General features: G+C 39.3%; 1 protein-coding gene across 5 annotated transcripts in view; it reads right to left on the bottom strand.

Moving 5' to 3' along the window:
- Positions 1-27,947, bottom strand: part of FHOD3 (formin homology 2 domain containing 3) — a 498,310-nt gene that overhangs the window by 95,648 nt on the left and 374,715 nt on the right. For all 5 annotated transcript variants that reach the window (XM_055233750.2, XM_055233761.2, XM_055233789.2 and 2 more), the window contains one exon: positions 2,741-2,875. In XM_055233750.2, coding sequence (XP_055089725.2) covers positions 2,741-2,875 — 135 coding nt within the window. The remainder of the gene's footprint in view (positions 1-2,740; positions 2,876-27,947) is intronic.

Consider the following 27,947-nt stretch of genomic DNA (forward strand, 5'->3'; position numbering starts at 1 on the left):
ATTTTGTAATGAGATTTGGGGTCTTATTTAAATTCTACAAAGAATCTGAATTTTTGTTTTATTTTGTATTAGCAGGTAATCAACCGGGTTAAGTTCAGCCTGCAAGTTGTAACCTGCCTTCAGACATTGGTTCCAATATTAATTCAGTTTTCTGGGATCTGGGTGGTGGTCCACTCCCACGCTGTATTTAGTTCTCAAAGCCTATGGCATGCCATGTAGGTTTGAAGCCACACATGTGCACAAATGAGACATGCATTCAGGAGTGCTCTCTTGATATCCTTGCTCTTTGTGGCTTTCCTAACACTTTCTGGCTCCTTGGGTTTCCTTTTATGGTTCTCCAGCCAGAAGGCTTGGGCTTTATTTTCCCTGTCCTGCCGCATACTTTGGGTAACTGCATCTGCATCCAGGACAATATAGCAGGAGGAGAGCAAAGTGATATGCCTAGTGATCATGGGGTCATAGCTCTTATGGTCAGAGGAAGAGTTCCCCTCCCTCCCGTTTCAGGCACCTGCCTGGACACTGCTGCCATTGCTGTGCTTCTGTAGCAATATTGTTTGGGAGGCTAGGGTAGGAGATAAAGAAATAACAGGAATTCTCTACACTTTTATCTTTAGAAATTCCCTTTACTGTGCCTCGGTCTGGAAAAAAAGGACTTCTTCTGGGGCTCTTTTGGTCCAGATTTGGCATACACTTCTAGGTTTGGGTACCTTTGAGTACATGCCAAGTAATATTGAAGGTAAAAATGGTAAACTCTCACTGGTTTTGTAAAACTGAATTTTAGTCTCCCTTCCTAATTTCATCTGCTTTCTTTTATATTTCAGAGTTTTCAGAGCTCCACACATTCTCTCCATGATTTATGGTTGCATTCAGCAATGCAGAAGGAAAGACAGGATGGAGTCAATGAATTCCATTTTCCCCAGAACCGGCACCCAGTTTCAAGAGGTTTTCAATAAAAAACTTTGGATGTAAGCTCATCTCTGAATTTTCCATGTATTTTACTCAGATTCTCTGCTGCTATTTGGTGGTAAAATATGCAGATCTCCCAGAAAACCATAAATCAGGAAGCATTTAACCTGTTCCAGAGATTTCAAGAATTGGTCTTTCTAAAAGTGACAACTTCCAGAACTACCCCCATGAAAAATGGTGCATACAGAGCTGGCATTTCCATATATCATTTGGCAGAAATGTGACAGCTCAGGGTATGCTACACAATCTTGATGGGAAATGATGTTGGTTTACTTCATGCAGCCCATTCATTTTTCTAAGACTGGTCTTAGAAAAATGAGGATTAGTATTTCACAGACTTGGCATTTGTTTTCATGAAGTAGTGACTTATAGTTAAGCAACTTCACAACTCTGCTCATATTTTGATCATTTTTACCATTACACATACACTTCTTGGCTGCAGAAAAGCACAAGTTATTGGCCGGGCATGGTGGCTCATGCCTATAATCCCAGCACTTTGGGATGCTGAGGCAGGTGGATCACTTGAGGTCAGGAGTTCAACAGCCTGGCCAACATGGTAAAATCCCATGTCTACTAAAATTACAAAAATTAGCCAGGCGTGGTGGTGTGGCCTGTAATTCCAGCTACTTGGGAGGCTGAGGCAGAAGAATCACTTGAACCGGGGAGGCAGAGGTTGCTGGGAGCCAAGATCGCGCCACTGCACTCCAGCCTGGGCAACAAAGTGAGACTCTGTCTCAAAAAAACAAAACAAAACAAAACGAAACAAAACACACATGTTATTAAATCTGTAAATCTTCATTGACAATGCCTTATATTCCTTGTAGATTTAATGGGGAATAATTGATGGGAATATTGTTTGCCAAAGAAACTGAACTAAGGAAACAGGAGGTAGAGATGGGGAGAAAAATGAAAAGAAAGAATGTAGAAACTATAGGGTAAATGACTTGGAAGGATTAAGAAGGAAGAGAAAGTATAGGAGGAGGAGGTGGGGAAGAAAGGTGGAAAAGGGAAAAAGGTGATAAGGAAGAGTAGAAGGAAGTAATATGTAAGGAGAGATACAGCAACTGTTTCTCATTCCATAAAACACAGCACAGCATGAAGCTCAGGAGATGGGTGTGAAGGAGGATGACCTGGAGAATGTGGAGAACAGGTGGACTCGCTGAAGGAGAAGCCGAGGCACACTGGGATCAGTGGGGACAGACAGGTCAAGATATGGAACCTGGAACGAGCTATAGCCAGGAACACATCCTTGAAGCTGTACAGAGACCAGGAGATCCGGGGAAATGGGCTGAGAGTAATCAACATAATGACTTTTCTCCCCACATAGCAAGAGATTATTGTTTAAAAAAAATATTGAAGATTGTTACAGGGATCAAAAAGCGAACCAGAAAGTGGGAAAAGCATTTCCTTTTGGGCATCTGATAGAATATGAACAAAACATGAGGACCATTAGGAAGAGATGGCAAATTAAGTTAAGATAATTATGCTCTCTGTCATCTGGAAGGCCTGGATAGGACTACTGTAGATAATGGAGGACCCAAGAATACATGAGTCCCTAATTGTATTTGGCTGACTGTGCTTCCTGCCATACGGTTAGAGAAACAAAGGCCATAACAAACCAGATCCAGCCTATTTCAGGTATGTTTTTCTCTTCCTTAAAAATACAGACAGAATTTTCATTACTTCCTTTAATGCCAATATTAAATGTATACAGCTGTAAAGTCACGTGCTTTTTTAACTCATTATTTAAAAAAAATCTTAAGATCCTTCTTACCTGAATTTGTTTCTTTCTTCCCGCTCTATTCTCTGCAACCTTTCTTCTCTCTCCTGCCGCCGCCTCTCTCTCTCTGCTGCCAGTGACTCTTGGTGCTGCCTGAAGGATGATGTGAGAAGACCACTTGGTGATGACCTGGAGATACAATGAGTTAATGTTTCCGTTGCTTGGCCTGTGATTAAAAGTACTGAAGTAAGCACCAGTCAGACCTTGGTTAGAATTGAGGGTCTGCCAGTACCTAGGCAGTGCTTGGGGAAAATCACTGAATGCCTCGGGTCTTCTTGTTTCAGGATTTTTGTCTGTAGATGGGGAAAAGTAACATGCTGTGAGTGTGCTCCTAGGAAAAAAGGTGGTAACAGACAGAAAATACCAAGCAACATGCTTGATATGTAAGCAGCCCTCAAGAATGGGTGTTATAGAAGTATTCCAGGAATGTATATACATTCTATATATATTTTACAGTTGGTCTATGTTAAGACGTAGATAAGCTAGAATCAGCTTTCAATCTAAAACTATTTTCTAACTATCTATGAGGTGATACATTCATTATTTGGGTAACAGGATCATTAGAAGCTTAAACCTCAGCATCATGAAAGATACTGATTAACAAACCAGCACATGTACCACCAAATCTAAAATTTTTTAAAAAGTGATATTATAAAACTATTTTCTACTATACATGCACTAAAAATATTTTACTATACATCAATTTCACAATACACTTCTTTAGAATAATTTTGAACAATGCAATGAGATGACAGATGAGGACCAAAAAAAACTTGCAATGGGCTGAAATGTGAATAGAATTAAGGAAATTTCATTCTATGACATTCTGTGTCAAGAAGCATCCAAGGACTCAGCATGGTCAAAGGACAGGCAGTGGTATTAGTAACATCACACAACAGTCTGGACTGTTCACTGAAAATGTGTGTGAAGGCCTCAGAAACCACAGGGTGAGTATCACAGGAGATGTTAAATCAGAGAATGAGTGGGAGAAGAAAAAATCAAGTAACCATATGACATATAAGGAAAGGGGTTAGCTATGTAAAGGAGTCTGATGGATATCTGGAGAATAAAATCTGTTATGGACAATTGGGGCCTTCACTTATGGAAAAAAATCTCCAAAACAAAGAGAAAAATATTTATGAAATATATTTTGCCTATTTATTTATCCAAGGATACAGCTTGGGTAAAATCCTACCTGGATTCAGTGAAAAATATACCTGCAAGGTGGGGAACACAGATCTCATTGCAGGAGAAAGATGTAACTCTCATATTACACAGACTGCCATGAGTCCCACAGATGTTCTCCCCAGAAAAGGTGAGTCACCTATGGCTATCAGTCATAGGTGGCAGGGAAAGTGAAGGGAAGAAACCACCATCCCTGGCAGCTACAGGGAGGGAGTAACCAAATTCTATATTCCGGGCTCACTATGGAATTATTTTCATCAGCTCTGGACACTAAGGCATAGATAGAGTTTATTTAATCTTTCTCATAAAAGAAGTTCAGACAAACTTCTAACTTTTGTAAGCTATTTTTTTTTGTGGGAATTCTTCCCTGCTGTATCCAGCCAAACCTAATCAACCATCAGAGTAAAGAGGTTTGTAATACCTCTTGCGCAGTAATTGATAAAACTGTTATGTATATAATAGATTTGTTTAATTCAATTAATAAGTTTTATCTAATAGATTAACATGTATATAACCTGGTGCCCAAATGTGAGAAAACATATTCTTTCAAATATATATGGACTACTCAACAATTGACCATCAATTCTGTCACAAAGCTCAAGAATGAATGCCACAAACTGGTTTCACAGGAGCTACCTTACTGATCATAATATAGCTGCACTGAAAATAAATATCAGGGAGATAAATTTGAAAAAAATACATATAATTGGAAAAACTAAAACATGTCTAATAACTTAGGTCAAAAAAATAAACATACAGACAATTAGAATACATTTAAAGGGTACCATAATGAAAAAGCTGAATATGAAGTTTCATAGAATACTTTTAAAGTAGTATTTAGAAGGAAATTTATTGTCTTAAATACTTATATTAGAAGAAAAGAAAGAGTAAAAATTAATGAGTGATCAGCTCAACAACTGGAAAGGCAACAGCGGAATAAATTCAAAGAAGGCAAAAGGAAAAAATAAAGAGCAAAGACTAATGAAACAGGAAAACAAAGGTATATAGACAAAAATCAACAAAACTAAAAGCTGGCTTATAATTGTGAAAAACCTAATAGGCAAGTTCTATTGAAATTGTTCAAGAAAAAGGGCCACAAATGAGCATATTCAGGAATGACAGGTAGCTACAATTATAGATACAGTGACCAAAAAACATTACAAAAATAAGGGGAAATTTTTATAATACACTTGAAAAATCAAAGAAATGGATGATTTTCTAAAAACATATAATTGACCAAATCTGATTAAGAAATAGAAATTTTGAATAGCCCTGTTAACCTAACAAAAGAGTTGAGTTAATTAATTACAAATATATTCACACTCATGAAAAAAAATCCATGAAAGTCAGATTTTTAATGTGATTTCTACCACTCAAGGAAGAGTTCAAGTTAGACACATGGAAAGTTCCAGACAACATAAAAAAAAAAAATCTTCACAACCCATTTTACATGATTCATATTACTCTGACACTAAAGCCAGATAAGAACAGTGTGAAGACAGCAACTTATATACTGTCTGCAATTATGAACACCACTGCAAAAATCTGAAACAAAATCACATTGGGTTTGTCCAACAAATGTAAGGGTAATTTGAAATGACAACATCAATGAATACAATTTACCATGTTAATAGTTTATTGGAGAAAAACCATGGCTACCTCTGCAAATGCAGAAAAAGCTTCAAATTCAACAACCATTTGTTATAAAAAAAAAAAACCCACCCTTTACTATACTTAGTAATAGAAGAAAACTTTCTTAATCTGACAGTGGGTATTTGGCAAGGAAAATTTTAAAAACTAGAGTAAGTATCTTTTTTTTCTTTTTTTTTTTTTGAGACAGGGTCTCATTGCCACTCAGGCTGGAATGATCATGGCTCACTACATCCTTGACCTCCTGGGCTCAAGTGATTCTCCCACCTCAGCCTCCTGAATAGCTGGGACCACAGGCATGCACCACCATGCCCATTTAATTTTTGTGTTTTTTGTAGAGTCGGAGTTTTGCCATGTTGCCCAAGCTGGTCTCAAACTTTTAGGCTCAAGCAATCCTGCCTTGGCCTCCCAAAGTGCTGGGATTACAGTCATGAGCCACTATATCTGGCCAGTATCATTCTTAATGCTGAAATATTAAGAATAGTTTACTGTTAAAAATAATATAAAGATGTTTCCATCATTGCTTATATTTGACATTATTCTGGTCGTCCGAGCCAGAATACTAAGAAAAGTAAAAAGCATAAGGAAAGGAAAGAAATACAATGTCACTATTTACAGATAATCTGACCATCTATAAAGATAATCCAAGAAAACCTATGTTATTTTATTAAGAGTCTAGCAAAGTTTCTATATATAAAACACAGAAATAGCAATTGCATTTTTACATCAGCAACGATTTACCAAGTTAACTATAAGCTAACTATGAAATTACTTAACTAATAACATGAAAGACCTTTATAAAACCTTATTAAAAGACCCAAATGAAAGCTATATCACATTTATGTATTGAAAAAATCAATGCAGTCAAGATGCCAATTCGTTTTTTCCAATTAATTTCAAATCAATATCCCAAAAGGATTTTTCATGAAATTTTACAAGCTGAGTCCAAAATTTTTACACAGGACCTGAGGTTTTAAGGATAACCAAGACAATTTTGAGTAAGAACAAAGCAGAGCACTGGCCATATTCGATATGAAGCCCATTCTGAAACCACAATGATTGCCCGTGAAAGTGGTCTTGGTGCACGAATGAAAACATGGACGAATGGAGTGGGACAGTGAGCCATGACACAGACTCATACACAGATAGAATCCTGATTCATATCAAATGTGTTATTACACATCAGTGGGGAAGTGATGGACTGTTTAACAAATGGTGCTGAGACAACTGTTAGCCATATAAAACAAAATACAGGCTGGGCATGGTGGCTCATGCCTGTAATCCCAGCACTTTGGGAGCCCGAGGCAGGATCACTTGAGGTCAGGAGTTTAAGACCAGCCTGACCAACGTGGAGAAGCCTGTCTCTACTAAAAGTACAAAATTAGCTGGGCATGGTGGCGCATGCCTGTAATCCTAGCTACTTGGGTGGCTGAGGCAAGAGAATCACTTGAACCTGGGAGGTGGAGGTTGCAGTGAGCATAGATTGCACCATTGCACTCCAGCCTGGGCAACAGAAGCAAAACTCTGTCTCAAAAAAAAAAAAAAATACAACTAGTCCCACCTTATACCAAATATAAAAATAAATTCTAGATAGTTTAAGTGAAAAATGTAAAAGACAAAACTTTACAACATTCAGATCTCAAGATATGCAAGATTTTTTTTAGACCAAAAAGAGCAACCAAAAAGGAAAGATTTGATAAATTTGCATATATTAAAATTTAAAATTTGTGCACATTGAAAGACTACATAAGAATAAAGAAGAGCAACAACCTGGGAGAAACTACTTGTAACATATATAAACTACAAAGGATTAGTATACATTATACAAAAAGAACCCCTTCAAATAAGTAAGCAAAAGACAAACTACCCAGAGGAAAACGGGCAAAGGGTAATGAGCATTTTAAATGGCCAATACATATATGAGTGATGCTCATCTTCACTAGAAATCAGGGAAAAGGAATGCAAGCAAAACCCACAATGATATACTGTTTCACACCTATCAGATTACAGATTGACAAAAATTAATGTCTAATGACACTAACCCATTGGCACAGAATAACTCTCATACACTGCTTCTAGAAGTCTAAATTAATATAATCATTTTGGGAAAAAAACACTTAATACATTTGAAGATGTATATATCCTAAAACCTAGCAATTCCACTGCTAGGTTTATCTAGAAAGTAACTTTTGCATGCATAAAGAAGATAGACATGTATGGTAAAGAATTCTACATGTTGCAGTGTTTTTATTGCTTGCTAGTGGTTAATTAGAATTACACAAATACCTACAAATAAACAAAATATAGTTTGTTTTGAGAAAGGAATACTCTACATCTGTGAAAATTAATAACTAGAATGATATGAACACAGGTAATTCCCCAAAGCAAAATATATAGATAGTGAAAAGTAAACTGAAGAAAAGAAACCATATTCTATCATTTCTATGAAGTTTAAATATATGCACGGCAAATCTACATACTAGTAATATATGTACATTTCATAAAAACAAAAACATATATGAGAATAACAAACACAAATTCAGTGGAGTGATCATCTCTGGGGAAGAAGGGAAATCAAAGGGATAAGGGCATCAATTTTATATCTGATACTGTTTATTGCTCTATAACTTTCTAGATTTATCTAAAATTTTCTGTAAGCCCTGAATATATATTTTAAAGCAATTCTATTTCTCTTAAATGAATAAAAGTCCTTCTTAGGTGGATAAATAACTTGTATATCAAACATCTTTGAAACCCCAAGCTAACTGAACATCAATAGTTATATCCAGTTCTAGAATTCAGAAACACAACAAAAAATAGGGTACTTTATACAAGAGAATTATTTTAGGAGCCAAATAATTTCCCTTAATTGAGGACTTTGGTTTAGCCCAGTTTTAAAGCCTGCCCTGTGTGTTGTTCTCCAGCACTAGCAGCCTCACCTTCTGAGTTCTCTTTCCAGAGGGGAGAGAGAGGAGCAACATTGCCGGTCTACGTTCTTAAGTGAGGAGCAAAATGAGGTCTTTGTTATTCCCCTTACACTTGTGACTTCAGCTCATTCTTCTAAATATCTCAACCTTTATAGTAGGTCACTAGTAGCTAAACCTGGTCACAATGAAGCCTCTTTATATCAGACCTTAACACCATTTCCTTGTTTAAAATGAGAATAATAGAGCTTGTTTAAAATTGTTTAGAATTGGACGAGTATTAGAACTTGAGAAACTTAAGTAGGATCCAATTTAGTCAAGTAAAAGCTGTCATTCCTTGTTGGGAGCCTCTAAAAAAAGGATATGCAGTTCATCCTCCTGTACACTTGGACCTTGCAAAAGCAGATCCCATCTTGGCTCTTAGGCCAGAGTTCACCTGTGAACACAACAGCAGGCAGCATTAACAACACCTGGAGCCCCTTTCTTTAATCATTTCAGTACTGAGAGAATGGAAATGTGAGCTTCTAACTAGAAGTAATGAGGAATGGTTCTCTTCCTGAAATAAAGTAAAATGCCATGAGTAATGAAAGATTCATTCTCTTGAGTGCCTAAACAACAGATCCCTGCAGGAGGAGGAGAAGCCTGTCTGCCCTAGGTGAATCTAATCAACTTTGGTTCTATTAGAAGATGGACATCCCAAATTGTCATTAAAAAGATAGGCACCAAAACTCATGCTGGCATGGTAAACTCTTTTCTTTATAAAGGCATCTTTAACAGATTTTTATCTTTCATATTCTTCCAGGAAAATATCTACAATGATTGGAAGTTGTTATAACATGACATAAAGGAATGAGCACAGGGCTTGGGATGAGAAAATTTGAGTGTGGCTGCTCACTTAACCTCTCCAAACCTCAGTTCACTTATTTGTAAAATGAGGATAATCTTATATCTAACTCATAAAGTACTGCAAGGTTTAAATGAGAATATAAATGAGAATTTGCTTAGAACAGCATCTAGGCCATAGTAAGCACTCAATAGCTATTACTTTATGTTGGGTGTTGAAAATCTGTAGAAAGCGGGAGTGGGGTGGGATAGGGGGTTTGTGCTGTGGTCCCCTAGGCCAGGTCTGGAGAATGACACCGGCAGTTCCCAACCTGATGGACTCCGGTGAGCTGGGGGTTTGATCTGAGCCTTCCCATCGTGGCTACCCAGCTAGGTCAGTCATCAGGACTGCATGCCATGCTCAGCGTGCACCTGGAAGGCTAAAGTCATCTGCAGTTATGCCCAATGCAGCTGCAACCGAGTGAAGCCATATGGGAATACAGGTGGCAAGAGGTCAGAGAGATTTTATAAGAGAGTGGATAATCTACTCTGAAAGAGAGGAATTACGATATTTAATCTTCACCTTGCCAGGCCCCAGGGTGTGCTCCAAAAATCGCACCTGGTGAGAGCCTCCCACACTGGGACATCTGCAACAGGAGCTCTATTCCACTGAAATATGGTTGATAATAATATTTAACATTTTTGGCAATGATATGGTGTACCAGTTACTTTACATCTATTAATAATACAAAAGGAGGTTATATGGATTAAAAGAGCTAAGGTTAATTATCCCCTTCTTTATATATGAGGAAACTGAGGCACAGAGAAATTATATTAGGACATAGCAGAGCTGGGCTTTTAAACCAGCTGTCAGGCCAGAGCCCCAGGCTGACTGATGCCTCTTCCCCTCTCCACACCTCTGGTACTTAGGAAAGCACCATTCCAGCAGCATTTGTCACAGTACATGTTCATTTCTTCCCTAGAGATGGCCACTACCCTGAATTCAGCCTTTATTCTTTCCATATATGTGTCAGTGGAGTGATCATCTCTGGGGAAGAAGGGAAATCAAAGGGATAAGGGTTTCAATTTTATATCTGATACTCTTTATTGCCCTATAACTTTCTAGGTTTATCTAAAATTTTCTGTAAGTTCTGAATATATATTTTAAAGCCATTCTATTTCTCTTAAATAAATAAAAGTCCTTCTTAGGTGGATAACTTGTATATCAAATATCTTTGAAATCCCAAGCTAACTGAACATCAATAGTTAGATCCAGTTCTAGAATTCAGAAACACAACAAAAAATAGGGTACTTTACACAGGAGAATTATTTTAGGAGCCAAATAATGTCTTCTTGGCAGCTTACGTTTTGGGGTCAGATCCTATTTTCTCATTCATCTCTACCCTTGCACACAGAAGAGCCTGTCTGATGAATCAACTAATGATTGAATAAACAGGATGCATGAAGTCAGAATAATATGTATATGCTAGTCTCCGTGCTCCCAGACCCCCAGCCTATTCTCTAAGGGAAAATGTATGATAAGGACCTACAGAGAAGGAGTTTTTTGCACTAGGCCCTTCCCACTGGCAACAGCTGAGTGAATGCGGGGTGGGTGGCTGCCCCAAAGGCAGCCCATCAAAAGGCAGGCTATTCAGTGGCATAGGAGGCTCCTGGCACAGAAGGCTGAGCTAATCACAGTCATGTCTCAGGGCTGTGCACTGGGAGAGAGAATGTGCATTTGAGACAAGCAAAAGCAAAAGGGCCTGGAGGTGGGGAAGCCCTTGGTGGCCCTGTATGAGACCAAAGTGTGAGACGACAAAATAGAGAAGGAGCCGAAGTTGTAGGGAGAAAAAAAAAAAACGATGCTGACTGTATGAAGAGAGAAGCGGGTGGCAGCAGGAAGCAAAGGAACAGAGGAGACCGTGTGGGAAGGGACTGAGACATGTGAGTGGCAGAGCATCAGAGGACACAGCTAAGAACTTGCATGGCCAGGGACACCTGCCTGACCCTGATTTCTGGTGCAGGGAGGCGGCCATGGAGGGTGGGGACATGACTAGCCAGCCTTCCCTAGGTGTGCCGGAGGCCTGTCCCATGGCTGACAACCCAGTGTGCTGACAATCATGGTAGTTCTTCCCTAGCCTCCCATCGCTGGGAAGACACTGAGCTCAAAGGGGCCTAAGATTCCAGGGAAAGGAAATGCACGTCAACAAAAAGTAGTATTGGCATTCAAAAATCCCCAGATGTAACAGTACATTTCAAGTTCAATTTTTTGAGGAAAAAAATGTTACTGGAAGAGTCAAATCCAGAGCAGTGTGCATCATAGAGTATTCTCAAATCTTCCTCTTCTTTGCATGAGAGTTTGTGACATCTTATCCCAGAACTTACTCCCAGGGGCACGTGCTTGCATGTGACAGCTTTACATGTTTGTCTTCATGTGAAGTCTCGGAGCTGCCCCAAGATGCTCCCCTCACTGTCTCAGTTAATGTTATTTGTATTCATATTCTCCTAGCCAAGTGACAGGGGTTCCAGGAACTTCAGCTCTCACTTAGCAAGTCACTGAAACTAGAAAAAGTTTTACTGACCTCCATTTTAAGAATGCAAGAAGAACCACAAAGGGAATTTAAAGTCCAACCAGATACCTAGTTGCTGAATAAATAGCATCAAAATTGACAAGCAGCTTCACCAGTGAACAGGAAGAGCCATGGGAAGCTGAAACAAAAAGATTGCTCAAGGCCAGGAGTTCAAGGCCACAGTGAGCTATGATCACACCACCGCATTCCAGCCTGGGTGACAGAGCAAGACCCTGTCTCTCAAAAAAATAAAAATAAATTTTTAAAAGAAGGACCTCAAGCCTGTCACAAAATTGAGGGTGGAAGAGGATCTGCATCCCCTGGTGTATAAATGTGGATTCAACCCTCAGCACTGTTTTCTAGTCATGAGGCTGTCACTGCACCGAGGCTGTGACAGAAAACACAGGTGCATCATAAGTCATGTGAACTTGAAAGCCAGGGCTTCAGTGTCACCAAAACTCAGGGCTCATTGTTCAGATTTCAGCACAGAAGCAATAGAAAGTTCCCTAAAGCCAGTATCAGAATTTTTGACTTTCCTTCCTTTTGAAAATATACTCTGAAATCATAGTGGAAATCAATGGCAGACTGAAATTTTAGATCCAAATATTAGTTTAACACATATGTGAGGTGGAGAGGTAAAGTAAATGACTTACATTGTTTTTCTCATAGGAATTCAGCATTTCCATTATACAAACTTGAATAATAAAATAATTGGTTTTAGAAAGAATCAAAATATATATCAGAGGGATATACATATCCCTCATATATGTGTTAAACTAATATTTAATATATCCCTCTGACATATGTATCTCAGAGAGAGATTTTGCTCCGTGAAGCAATGGAATGGAAAGAGAGCAGGACGCAACAAGAGAAAGGGGTCCTAAGGCAGCTGTGGCTACTCACTCCCCACCTGACCTTGGGTTAGCTTCAGGAATGCCCTGCAGTTCCCTCCTTCCCGCTGAGTGTGGAGGGCAGATCGAGGAACCCCTGCCCAGGTCCCAGGCTAAGTTCACACATGGTCTGTAGCCATTTCTTTGTGCCTCTTCCCCTGCCTGCTTTCTGGCAGTGTTCACTATTGTCAGGGACCCAGAAAACCTACTAAGTGGTGATCAGAAATACTCAACTCAGGTTCCCAATTTTTTTGAGAGGGAGAGGTAAAGTAAATGACTTACATTGTTTTTTCTCATAGGAATTCAACATTATTTCCATTATACAAACTTGAATAATAAAAGGACTGGTTTCAGAAAGAACCAAAATTATATACTTGATAATAACTTCTTAGATTCGGAAATAAACAGTTCATTTGTTCCATAACACAATGGAGTTTTCTAATGCATAAACAGTAACCTCTCCTTCTTCTAAGACTTCTTGCCTTTTTAATAGAAAAGTGATTTGCCAGAAGAACGATACAAGACAACTAGTCCAATCTCCATCTTAAGTAGTTTGGAATGTCTCTTGGCTCTTAAGAGAACAAACCCACTTCCCAGGCTGAGCAAAGACAGCAGAGAGAGATGATCAAAAGCTGAGGGGGAGATTTTCTGTCAATGACAGTCTTTCTTTTTCGATGACGAGTTGGCACTTTGTTTATCTAATTACCTGCAAATAGACTAAACATAAAACACGAAATCTTTATAAAGATAAGGCTAAGACAAATAGGAGAGATTAAAATATACTAGATTTTTCAGTTGCGCTAAGCCCAGAAAAAAAGGATTAAAAAAAGAGAAAGTACACTAGTTTCACTTTTAAAACACTTAAGAACCATTCAAAATATAATTTAAGTCTGCCAGATAGCCTGCAATTACTTTTTGAACAAAGTGAGTAACTTTAAACTCAACAGTCAGTGGGTCACTCTTCTATTTGTTTATTACACAATAAATTTTTAGCAGACACACAGTTTTTTGTAAAAATAGACACAGAATATTGCAGCAACTCCTTTAAAGAAAAAGCAGTCTTTCTCCATCCCCTTGAATCTAGGCTGAACATGTGATTGGCTTTGGCCAATGTAGCAATCAGAAATATGATTCAGTTCAAGCAGAGGCTTGAAAAGTGTCTACACACCGGGGCTTGCTCCCTTGTTGCCCTTGGGAACCCTACACCACCGCCATTTGAACAAGTCTGGGCGAGGTGGCTGGGCCATAAGGCATGGTGCCAAGCTGCCCCATCAAGTCAGCTGATAGCCAGACAATTGCTAGATATCAAGTGAGATGATCAACGACTGGCTGACTGCAAACACCTGAGTTAACCCAGCTGAGACCAGAGTAATTGTTCAAGGTGAGCCTGGCCAAAACTACCAACCCATAAAATCATGAGGTAAATGCATGGTTGTTGTTTTAAACCACTATGTTTTGGTGGTTTCTTATGTAGTTAAAAGCTGACTGAAACAGGATGGGTTTTGAAAATATTTTCTCTATTTCTGTCTGAGGAAGTTGACACTTCACTGGTGGACTCCAGTAAAATCTGAAACGTTGAAGCAATTAAAGTTATCTTAGAATATGACCTATTAGCAAAACTCATATACCACTGTCCCCTAAAATGTCCCCTAAGATGGCCTCCATGCCAATCAAGCCATGCACCATCTTGCTTCCCAAAGAAGTCTAGTTCCTTTGCCTAGTGGTATCTCACTTCCTCTCTACCCGAGTTCTTCAAGACACCTCCCTTGATGACCACAGTGGACACTGCTCTTTATTTCTCCAGACTCCTGGATGTGTCCTTTCGGCACATCATCACAAATGATTGGTTCGTTCCTTCGCTGTTTTGTGAATGAACATTGTTTCTGGCACAGCTTACTCTCTTGTTGCCTTTGGGAACACATCAGAAATAGTCCCTGTCGCCTGCTTCTCCTCCTTCCCCCGCAGCAACTGTGTCTGAGTGCCATCAATACACACTGACTGAATTTTGTTGTCTACTTCAGTGATGTGAGCAATGCCACAAAAATATGTTGTAGCAAGTGGACAAATTTATGGACAATGAAACCTATCATTTTCATGTTGGTTTTTTCTTTTGTCTCTCTTTACAGAAATTAGCTTTTCTAATAAAAGTTTCCCATAAAGTAAAATTGGCACACTGAACCCATCCAACTTTCTACATCTAATTGGAGTCTATTTCAGTGGTGAAAAAAGGAAAGCTCTTGGACCTCCACTTTCAGTCCATTTGGAGTAATAGGAACCAGATTTACCTGTACCTGAAACAACTAAAAACCAGACAAAAATCTATGAAACAGCAGCACTGAAGAAACTGGCCATCAGATGGTGAAGGCCAGTGATTCCCGAGAGATGAAAAGCAAAGGAGGTGATCCTCATGATTGCCCTAGCTTACTGATTGGAGAACATTTGCAGGCTGTGGTGCACAAAGGGAAAATCCAGGCAGAGCCTGGAAGTCTCTGTGAGTAGAGGAGACAAAGCTGGGAGTCTGGAGAAGCCAATGGGGCTAACACTGGCAGGGTAACATACCAGAAAGGGTCTATACAGAGAGAGACCTCTGTACATCTGCAGAAGGTTTCCCTCATGTGACTAGGTCAGGATTGTTCAGCATATGCATGTAAAAAGTAATCTGTGGCCAGTGAAAGAACTATCCAAATGAATTAGAGCAGTGTCTGGAAATTATATAAGGCAGAGAGTACTGCCTGTTCCCAACAGTTACAGAGAAAAACTTCATAATTCAGAGGGAACTGGTTAAAGTTTTAACAGGTGTCTTGCCTCAGTAGTGGAAATATATTGGACTAAACATAGCTCTGGTCCTGCCTAACAAAGCTAAACGTGCAAGACCTACAAGAATCAAACTGTTTCTCAGTTAAGCCCATCCCAGAACAAAGCTCAAAAATATTTATAAGAACACAAAAACATCCAGCACCCAGCAAGATAAAATGTACAAAATATGGCATCCAATAAGAAATGACCAAGCATGCAGAGAAGTATGAAAATACAAGCTATAATCAGAAGAAAAAAGTAAATTATTTGAAACCTATCCAGAAATGACATAGATGACAGAATTAGTTGGGGAGAATGATAAAACAGTTATGACTATACTCCACATATTCAAGAAGCTAGAGAAAATATTTAACATGTTAATGTATGAAAGGTATTAAGAAAGAGCTCACTTGAAAGAGTAGATTGTCACTGCAGAAGAAAAGTAATTAGCAAATGAAGACACAGCAACATAATTATTCAAAATGAAACACATTCAAAATGAAGCAAAATGAAAAAAAAATACTGAAAAAAATCAACAGACCACTAGTGAACTTTGTGAAAACTTCAAATGACCCAATATACATGCAATTGGAGTTATCAAAAGAAAGGGGAGGTAAAAAGTACCAAAAATTTTTGAAGAAATAAGCACTAAGATTTTTCGCAATTTGATGAAAACTGTAAACATACAGATTCAAGAATCTCAAGTCCCAAGCATAGGAAACATGCAAAAACTACACCAAGGCGTATCAAAATCAAACTGCTAAAAACCAATGGGAGAGTTAACTTTAAAAGCAGCCAAAGGAAAAAAATGATACATTACATGCAGAGGTACAAAAATAAAAACAGAAGATTTCTCATCAAAAACAATGTAAGGTAGAACAAAGTGGTGCAACATCTTTAGAGTACTGAAAGAAAAAAAAAACCCTATCAACTTATAATTCTTTACCTAGCAATAACTATCTTTCAAAAATTAAGGTGAAATATTTTTTCAGACATATAAAAATAGGAATAATTCATTATCTAGACCTGCACTACAAGAAATGTTGGCAGAAGATAAATAATACCACATGGCCATCTTGATTTACACAAAAATAAAAAAGAATTAGAAAAGATAATGATACAGGTAAATATAAGCCTTATTTTATTATTTAAATATATTTAAAAGATAATCAATTGCTTACAGCAGACATAATAACAATGTATTGTGGAGTTTACAACATTTTAAAAGTAAAATCCATGATCACCACAGCATAAAGGCTGGGAGAAGAAAAATGAAAGTGTGTTGTTGCAGGGTTGTTATGCTATGCATGAAATACATAGTATCACTTAAAGGTAGACTATGATAAATTAAAATGTATACTATAAACCCCAATGCAATCACTAAAATAATACAACACTTATTGCTAATAAGGCAACAAAAGAGATAAAATGAACTAATAGAGAATATGCAACCCCCCAAAAGGAAGAAAGAATAAAAAAGGAAAAAAAGATGGAACAAATAAAAAGTATAAACTCAAACAAATCAATAATCACATTAAATGGTTCAAACACTCCAATTAAAAGGTAGAGATTATCAGACTGGATTAAAAAAAAAAAGATTCAACACTATATTGCCTACAAGAAACATAAAACCTATTTTATGTCCAAATAATAAAAAAGATATACCATATTAATACTATTTTTTTTAAAGCTGAAGCTATATTAATATCAGATAAAGTAGACCTAAGAATCAAGTATGTTACCAGATATAAAGGTCATTTCAAATGAAAGGAGTCAAGCCATCAGTAGGATATAACAATTGTTAATATTTATGCACCTAATAAAAGAGCTTCAAGATACATGAGGGAAAACTAATAGAATAGCAATATATTTTAAAAAATCAAAATTATAGAATGCAATTTATTATTCTCTCATCAATAGAACAAGACAGACAAGCGCTAAGGATACAGAATACTAGAACAATACCATCAACCAAATAGACATCTACAGAACATTTCACCCCAAAACATCAGGATACATATTCTTTTCAAGTGTACACAATATATTTGCCACAGCAGATCCTATTCTGGGCTGTAAAACAAATATCAATAAATTTAAAAGTATCCAAGTCATACAACATATGTTCTCTGACCACAATTTTATTAAATTAGACATCACTAACAGAAAGATAGTTGGAATATCCACAAATACTTATAAGCTAAATAAATACTTTAAAATAACCCATGGGGTAAAGACTTTTTAAAATTTGACAGAGAACTTAAGAAGCATGTTAAGAGAAGATAAAAACACAACATATTAAACTTTGTGGAGTGCAGCAAAAGCAATACTTAGAGGAAAATTTGTAACACTGAATGTCTATATTAGAAAAGATAAAAAGTCTCAAATCAACGACCTCATCTCCTAACTGAAAAAAGAGAGCAAATTTTACCCAAGGTGAGCAGAAGCAAGAAAATAAAACAAACAGAAAAATAGTATAAAAATTAAATGAAACCAAAAACTGGTTCTTTGTGGTAAAAAAAAAAATTGATAAATCTCTAGCCAGACTGATTGGAAAGAAGAGAGAGAAGACACAAATTACCAATATTAAGAATGAGAAATATGATCACTGCAGATTTTACAGATACTGAAAAAAAAAATAAGGGACTATGCTGAACAATTATATTCCAATAACTTTGACAACTTAGATGAAATGGAAGAATTTCTTGAAACACAAAAACTACTAAACTCACTCAAGATGAAATGGATGATCTGATATGAATTAATATAAGATAAATATCTATTAGAGGCATTGAATTTGTGGTTGTAAACTTTCCCTTGAAGAAAGCTCCAGTCCTAGATGTCCTCACTGGTGAATTCTATGAAATATTTAAGGAAGAACTAGTACTAATTCTACGCAGCCTCTTCTAGAAAGCTGAAGAGGAAGGAGTACGTTTCCTCTCATTTTATGAGCATTACTCATGTACAGCCATTGTGGAAGACAGGCAATTTCTTAAAAGCTAAACATCCACCTGCCATAAAACTTGGCGATTCTCCTTTTAGTAACAACCATGCACTACTTAACATTTCAGTCAACAATGGACCACAAGACAGTGGTTCCACAGATTACAATGAAGCTGAAAATGTGCTATCACCTAGTGATGTTATAGCCATCATAACATTCTAGCACAACTACTTTTCTTTTTCAATAAAGTTAGTGTAGCCTCAGTATACAGTGTTTATAAAGTCTACAGCGATGTACAGTAATGTCCTAGGCCTTTATGTTCATGCTTTCGATTCCGTAAGCTCCATTCATGGTGAGTACCCCATATAGATGTACCATTTTTTTCTCTTCATACTGTATTTTTTTACCATACCTTTTCTATGTTTAGATATACAAATACTTCTGTGTTACAACTGCCTACAGTATTCGGTACAGTTACATGCTGTAAGGTTTGCAGTCTAGGAGTAATAGGCTATACACCATAGAGCCTAGGAGGACATCTGGGACTGGAGCTTTCTTCATGGGAAAGTTTACAACTACAAATTCAATGTCTCTATCTTTGTTTATCTTATATTAATTCATACAATTATCTATTTCATTTTGAGTGAGTTTTGGTAGTTTTTGTCTTTCAAGAAGTTCTTCCATTTCATGTAAGTTGTCAAAGTTACTGGAATATAATTGTTCAGAAGTCCCTTATTATTTTTGTATAAAAAAATTGCCCAACACTGCATTTCTCAGAACATAGCCCATTAAGTGATGAATGACTGTATTTACTCAAGAGAAATGAAAGCACATGTACATACAAAGACAACCCAAGTGTCTATCAACAGGTAAACAGATAAATTATGGTTTATGTACACAATGGAATACTACTCAATCAAAAGAAATGGACTATTGAAACACACAACAAAATGAAGGAATATCAAAACAATTATGCTAACTGAAAGAAGTCAACTCCCCTCAAACAGTATATACTGCCTAATTACACTTATATAAAATGCTAAAAACACAAACGCAAATGAATCTACAATGAAGAAGCACATCAGTGGTTGCTTAGGGATGGGGAAGGGCAGCAATAATCACAAAGAGGCAGGAGAAGATTTTTGGGGTGATGGATATGCACATTATCTCCACCGTGGTCAGGGTTTCACTATTGCACACATACGTCAAAACTTAAGTGCTGTTTCTTGCATGTCAATTTTACTGCAAAAGCTGTTTTAAAAAAATATCCCTTGGTAAGTTCAAGTTAAGTAAAATCGTATTTGTGAAAGATGCAAACCTTCAATGTTTCCCATTTAAAAAGTAAATTATAATCTCTGGTAAAATATTAACAAAAGCAAAAACGAAGTTCATAAAGTATCTGATATTTGAAATTAGCACTTAATTCACAAGTAGATATTATGAAGACTTAGAGGTCAAAAATAACAATAAAATGGCACTGAAATGATGGTGAGCAATGAGATCATCCTCACAACCTGGCTATGAAATTGAGGATCACCCTGTCTAATGACACAGGAGAAGAAGTAACTCTAAGTTATGCCCAGTTGTAAAAGGCATTTGCTTGCCCTGAAAAAAGAAAACTTAAGAATCTTCCTTTATAGCTTCAGGGTCATATCCTAGCCTCATGATGAAACCAGCAAGTCCCAGAGGCATCTCCAAGAAACAGGCAGCTTTTCTCATCACCACTGCTACAATCCTGAAGACAGCCATCGTCAGAGACTGGATGTGGATTTCAGTCTCCCTCTTGCTTTCTCTTCTCCAGCCTGTTGCACACACTGCTTCAGTGCAGATCTGAGCTCCTTGGCCATGGGAAGGAATAGCAGGGCTCACGCAGTGTGCTGTGGAGATTGGTCCCACATGGAGTCTCATATTACTGTGCTGGCTCATATCTAGAGCATGAAGCCATTCCTCCAGGCCCTGGCTGTTGTTATGCTTCAGCCTGCCCACTGGCCCCTTTGTAGGCCCTGACTTTGGCATACAGCAGTTCTTGCCAGTTCTCTCATTCCCTCTTAATTTCCACCCTCCATCTAAGACCAAGTGAGTCCTCCAGCCCAAAGGAGGTCAGTCCTGTCCTGTCACAGCCGCAGGTCCACCCGTTTGGCTTCACAATTTGCCAGTCTCCTGGAAGCTTCCCAAAGCGCTGACTGCCACCAGCATCTCCTGTATTGCATGGCTCCCAGGCCTTGGTGGCCAGGACCGAGGCCCATTCTTCCTTCCCATCTCCTCTCTGCTTCTTCACTCCAGGCCAACTCAACTCTTCTTTTTGCACACTTGCCTCTTCTCTAAATGCTAAATTGATTCCAAATGGTCTCCCATCTTTCCCAGATTTGCAAAATCCTGTTTTGAAGAAAGATATGGACTCCATTTTCTTATCCCCCTCTTAACCTCCCCACTCCCACCCCACCAGGCCAATCTCAGAGCAAATAGCAATTTGCCTTATATTAGTGACTCAGTTTCCCAGACTTTTTGCCAGGGGCATCCTCCACAACAACACAGCACCTGTGCTAGGCCCCCAGTTTTATGGCTTCTCTCTTTTCAGTTCTTCTATGAAGGTTCATTTTCTTCACAGCATTCACTGCAGTGGAAACTCTTTATTTGCAGATGATTTGCTCATCTTCTGCTTCTGCCACTGAAGTGTAAGCCCTATGAAGTCAGGGACTGGGTCTGATTCAATCGATACACTCAATAAATACTTGTTGAATGAAATATATGAGTATGTAAGACTTGTGTATCCTATATACATAATTTCCAAAATTAACTGGAAACTCAGTCTCCTTCCATTATAACAATAAAGCTTATTTAGTCCTCATTACTGGGCTTTGAGGGAAGGAATGGGGAAAGAGATAAGGCAACAAACATTCAGTGATCTAGCAATATACATTTTCTTTTTTGAGACAGGGTCTCACTCTGTCACCCAGGCTGGAATGCAGTGGCATGATCTTAGCTCACTGCAACTGCCAACTCCTGGGCTCAAGTGATCCTCCTGCCTCTGCCTCCTCAGTAGCTGTGACCATGGGCATAAGCCACCACACCTGGGGTCTCACTTTGTTGCCCAGGCTGGTCTCAAGCAATCCTTCCACCTCAGCCTCCCAAAGTGCTGGGATTACAGGCATGAGCCACTGCGCCCAGCCCAGTAATACATTTTTCTGAAGGAGAAATCTCAATCTCTCTAATCTCTCTCTCTCACACACACCCCTTTTTGCTCTGTGATCTCTGTACAATAATGGTACAAAACTACTGTAGCAAGTGACAACTGGAAACCATGGCAAAGATGGGAGTAGGAATGGTGGGAAAAAGTCAAGTCAGATCTAAAACATGTGTGAGAGAAAAAATCTCCAGTACCTGCTGAGGACCCGCAGTCCCGCAGCACAGCACAGCCCAGGTTCCCTAGTGCCCACAGTCACTTTGTGAACCTACCATTAGCGAGCCAGACCCCACTCTGAACTTACTCCATCAATAGAACCGGTGCTTCTCTTGTGCGCTTTGGATGTAACGCAATCAATTAATAAGGACCACATTTTGCCTTACAGGGACTCTTATTGTTTGTAACAAGACTGCTGCCAGGAACTAGTGGCAGGCAAGTGGGAAGACTGCTTCTGCGCAGTCCAAGGAGAACACAGCATCTTTGAATGGTGGGGAATCAGGCCACATTTGTACTGCTTGTTTCCTACTGGCATTTGTGGACCGGGTGCCATTAACTGTGTCACGCGGAAAGACAATGTCCTTTATCCCATTATTTTACATTCTATTTGGGATTTTCTCAGAGAAGTTTGTTTTTTAAAAATGTACTTTAATCAACCAATTTAATTTTTTTAAAAACTAGAACCCCATTGCACAGTGGGGCTCTCAATTCCACTGACAATTTTCTTTTAAGTATTGGGTAAACCAAGTGATAGAACACAGCCAGCAAGCATTTGGGATCCACCCAGATCACATATCCACAAAAAACAATGATTCAAAAACCCAAGTAGAACTAACTTCATGGCACATGTAGATGACTAGTGAGGTCAGGGCAGGAAATGATCAAAGCCAAAGCAGACAAGAATGGGAAGACACAAGCATGTGGATTCATAGGGAATAGACAGTCCACTTGGAATTGGCAACAAAGATGAAGAAGGCACAGGTACCCACAAGTTACACACAGGGTGGTAGTCAAAAGGCATGCCTGGCAGGCCATCACTGGAAGAACTACAGTAACTGCCAACAGGCAGGAAAGGCATGGAAACAGAAACCTGAATTCTGAGGGAGGAGTCTCCATAAACATGGTGGAGATAGGTGTTCAAGGGAATCACAGCAAGTGAGATTCCCGCAAGAGAGAGCTTAAGCTGGGAGAAGCAGCCACCACAGAAGCACAGAAGGCTTCCACTTTCCAAGCTTCCTAAAATATGACTGTGTTCTTTACTATAGCACTGTCAGTCACTGTACACAACCTCCTAAAAGCAGATGATGCAATAATAGGACTGTTCCATGGCAGCACATGACACAGTTGTATTCCAATGACCATGAAGAAAGTGGTAAAGCCAAAATCTGGGAGGAAGGAGAGCTCCTGAGAGGTCAGTGTGGCTGATCAGGGAAGGCTGACAGCAGGAAGAGGGGAGATGCTCCTAAGAACAGTTTGAACACACCGACACGTAAACAAACCTCCCTTCCTGTTAGTATCTGACACATGGTAGGGAAACAAAAGGTTATTCAATACTTGGTGTTGAATGTATGAAAAAGCTGAAGTTGGACCTCTGCCTCATACTATTTGCCAAAATAATTCCCAGATAGATAAAACATTTAAATGTGACAAAATGTAGCTACAGAAGTACTAGAAGAAACCAGGAGAATAAAGGCCTTCTTCAGTGGGAACACAAAATTCTGAAAACAGAAAAGATTAACTCATGAAATTGAATGTTTCTACATGGTAAACACACAATAAATGAAGTAAAAAGAACAATGAGAAAAATGATTGCTACTCTTATCACAGTTTATAAAGAACTTCAATAATACAATGAGAAAAAACAACTCAATGACCCTCATATGAGGCATCTAAAATGGTCAAAGATATAGAAGTAGACAATAGAATGACGGTTACTAGGAGATTGAGGAAAGAGGGATATAAGGAGTTATTATCTGATGAGTATAAAGCTACAATTATAGAAGTTCCAGAGCTTTCCTACATAACATAGTGCCTATAGTTAACAATAACGTATTGCCCACTTAAACATTTGTTAAGAGGGTAGATCTCACGTTAAGTATTCTTACTACACACACACAAAAGGTTATGTCCTTTATTCATCCCTTATTATCCATTATTACTCCCTAACAAGATGTCATTACTTATATCTGGGTTTATAATCTTACAGGAAGTAGGAAGAACTCTGCTGGGACAACTATGAGAAAGACTCTTCCCAAGATCTTCTAAGGGCTCTTGACATTAATCTGAAAAACAGGCATGTCAGTGTCATTTATAGTAAACAATGGCATTATTACAAGTGGAAAAGAGAACAGAATGCACGGTTAAAGTGCATATGATTCTTTGGGTTTTAGCACAGCATGTCCACAGAGAAATCCTCTCTGGCGTCCTAAGTATGGGCCTGAGGTTCCTACAACCTCTTCCCACTGAGCACTCACAGTGCAGGACAGGCTTACTCTAGGTGGCCTCTCTAGTCCCAGAACAAGGACTGTCTTAGGGCACCTTCAGTCCCAGGGCTTGGGCGTACTGTTTCCTCACGTTGACAAGGCAAGCCTCCAGCCGCCATTTATGAGAAAGTCCACAAGATGGAGATGTCACTACAGGGAAGGGAAGAGGATGGGCCCGGCCTTTCCCAAAGCCTCACAACCACATATGCGCTTGAGGTGTTGTTGTTTGCTTGTTTGTTTCATTTGAATACTTGAACACAAATGGTTCAAATATTCCTGTAGTTTTATTTTCTTTCACAAAGAAAATATTTAGAAATTCTCTGCTCAAAAAGTACATTTTCAAAAAGTGAAGTGTTTTAAAAGTCCGCTTTCATTAAACAGTTGCATCTTGTATTCCTGAGGGCCTTTGCAAATAGTTCTGGTTTTCTCGTTTTGTTTTCTCTTAAGTTCTAATTTCATGAAAATGTTACTCTATTTCTAAAAGAGAGCCCTATTAACAAAGCTATAATAGGAGATATGGAGATGGATTCATTTTAATATCCTTGACTTGACTTAATTTTCCATATTGTTTCTTCAGCACTTCCTTCCTATGTCAATTTATCATTCCAAGTTTTATCAACATCTAACACATTAATATACTTGTGGGGGAAGAAATGGAAAACTCCAAGCTCATGACAATGTCCACTTGCATTTCCAAAGTGGGCCAAGGTGCCTGAAGGGTGTTTTAGTTGGCCTGATTATCCCAGGACTTCAGTGAAGTAGTCTTGTTTCCAAATCAAGGGAATGAAGTTCTAGAACTTCCTAGTATTGTACAGGGCTCAGGCACAATGTTTATTAGTCAGAGGTATGATCACAGAAGACGCGGGTCCTCATTGCAGAAACGCAACCATTATTGATAATATAGTTCCTTTTTGGTTTTAATAATATATGTATATATAAAACATACCAACCATAAATCTTACAAATTCTACTGAAGTATATATACCTCAGTAAAAATAATCACACATCTTAATGGGCAAAAAATACTTGCATAGGTGAAATTAGATTATGGGTGATATCCAAAGAATTCAGTTGTCAGATATGAAAAAGAAAAAAAATCAAACGATACAAAAATGTCTATTATCATAAGTGCAAGTGATGTAATATTCTTGGGCGATGGTGCCCAAGTATGATTTGGAGTTGGAAGATCCTCTTATTTCTTTTGTTTTTTCCCACTTACAAAACATAAGTAAAGTGGTAACACAGCCAGGTCCAGTGGCTTCCTGGTCTTAATAAAACTGCACATCTGATATGCCGAATGATTCATCATATGTTTTTTTCAGAGCCACACAAGGTGACAGTGAAAAAGACAAGCAAATGTAAAGGAGGTGACAGACTCTTAGAAGCTACCTTACTTGCCCATGGATAGAGTAGATGGTAAAGAAAACCAAATTCCTATAGCAATAGCGTACTGTAAGAAGGAAAGGAACTTAGAAGAGTCGCCCCACCACTGCTGTTCCCCAGTGACCCCATCCCAATGCCAGGCTCTCTGAGGGATTTAACTCCAGAGCCTTATTCAAGCCAAGGACTGCTGAGTCCACACCTCCCCAGGGCCTCTGGAACATCTCCCTGGAAGTCAGACAGGCTCCTTGGACCTCGCATGCCCCAGGCTCGAAGTCTCCACCCAATTTGCTTTTCTTCCAGTATCATCCCAGTTCCTTGTTTCTAACATCCACACACTCGTGCAAGCCTGAACCTCTACTCATTTTGCGTCTCCTGCTCTTACCCTCCAGGCGGCAGCCAACTCTGCCAAACCTGCTGCTCCCGGCAAGTCCCACAGCCACTACCATGTTGGGCACGGTCATCTCTCTTGGACTCTGACACTGCCTCGCGGCAGCCCTTGTTGCTGCAGCCTCACCCCAGTGGCTTGTTCTACGCTACTAACAAATTAGAATTGGTCGCCTGCTGTCTCCTGTTTCCAAACTTGAACAGCTCCAGTGGTCTCAGGATAAAGTCCAGCCTCTTCCCCAGGATGTTCAAGGCACTCTGGGATCCAAGTCTTTTTTTTTTTTTTTTTTTGAGACAGAGTCTCGCTGTCACCCAGGCTGGAGTGCGATGGCACAATCTTGGCTCACTGCAACCTCCACCTCCCAGGTTCAAGTGATTCTCCTGCCTCAGCCTCCTGAGTAGCTGGGATAACAGGCACGCACCACCACACTCGGCTACGTTTTGTATTTTTAGTAGAGATGGGGGTTCACCATGTTGGTTGGGCTGGTCTCAAACTCCTTACCTCGTGATCCACCCACCTCGGCCTCCCAAAGTGTTGGGATTACAGGTGTGAGCCACCACGCTCCGGCTCTGGGATCCAATTCTACCATTCTTGGTTTAACTGCCCACCCTCCTTATCCCCAGGGGCACTTCAGCCAGTCCAGGCAGAAAAGGAGACACAGACAGGAGTCCTTCGGGATCCTGGATCTTCTAGCCCAAACCTGGACCTGGGATTCCAGTGGCAGAAAAGCAGGCAGAGGCTGGGGCTTCCCTTTCAGAACCTAGGAAGAACATCCAAGCCCAGGGCTTTGGTAATCTTGTGGGTCACATGGACCCCTGTCTGTATAACTTTGTAACTTCACAGACCTCCAAAGTGTTCCCAAGGAGTGAGCAGGTAAGTCACCTCATCCTTCCATCAGTGTTTACTGTGGCTCTACTATTGCCAGGCCCCAGGCACTGTAGGGAACACACCAATGAACAGAGCCTGGTTCTAGTCCCTGAGGAGCTGGCAGCCTGGCAGGGGCAAGATGTGCAACGTCATATCAGTCAGACCCCAATATTACTCACTTTGGCTCCAAATCTTACATCCCATTTGACAAGGGTCATCTGTATGGTGACCTCTTCAGGACTACAGGTAATTTTGGCTAATCCCAACAGGTGGTGCCCTAGGGTAAAGGACAGAACTACAGACAGGTAATGGTGTCTTCGGGGTAATCAAATGGTTACCTTATCAAGACCTAACTTAGCCCAAGTGTGCTCAGCCCAGGGCCATGCTGGACTGTGGAATCTGAGAGCTTGACACCATAGGATCTACATGCCATCTTAGAAGTTAACAGTGACATGTGACTAGGCAAACCCCACTGGACAACCCTTCCTCCCGGGGCTTAAGGTCTTGCCTGCTCTCAACCCAACCAAACCTCCAATCACCAGCAGCACTTCGCAAAACACACTTCAGAATACACATAGAAGAGGATCTAAATGTGGAACGCAGGTTGCTTTAAATTTGGGATTTGAGGCAAGTGATCTCTGATGTCGCTCATGTCTAGATTCCTGACGAATGAGGAGCTGCTGGAAGTTACATGCCATCATCTCCTACACTTACCCCTTCCACACATGGTGGGCTTCACACAGCACTCCCGAGTGAACTTTTGTTTGCTCATCAAAATCACCCTCTAAGGTAAGGGTTGGTGTAATTAGCATTTACCCTCAGGGATTAAATAACTTCCAAGTGAGCGAGCTGGAATCCTAACCAGTCTTCTCTAACTCAGCACTTTTGCCATGTAAGGGTAACTTTCTAACTGTTCTAAAATTACAGGTCTTACCTTTCCCTTGTAAACACATCCTTGGGCAATTATTTGCTTCTGGGAGTCATAATCAGTTAATTTCTGGTGGTCTAATACTCTTGCCAAGTTAAATTACTTCCATGTACCCATACAATTCTTTTCTCTTCTGGTAGGTCCTGGATTAATTATACAGCACCTTAATGGGCCCACTACTTTCTGATTTACGTAG

The sequence above is a fragment of the Symphalangus syndactylus genome, chromosome 1 (genome assembly GCF_028878055.3).
Source record: "Symphalangus syndactylus isolate Jambi chromosome 1, NHGRI_mSymSyn1-v2.1_pri, whole genome shotgun sequence".
NCBI classification, from domain to species: Eukaryota; Metazoa; Chordata; class Mammalia; order Primates; family Hylobatidae; genus Symphalangus; species Symphalangus syndactylus.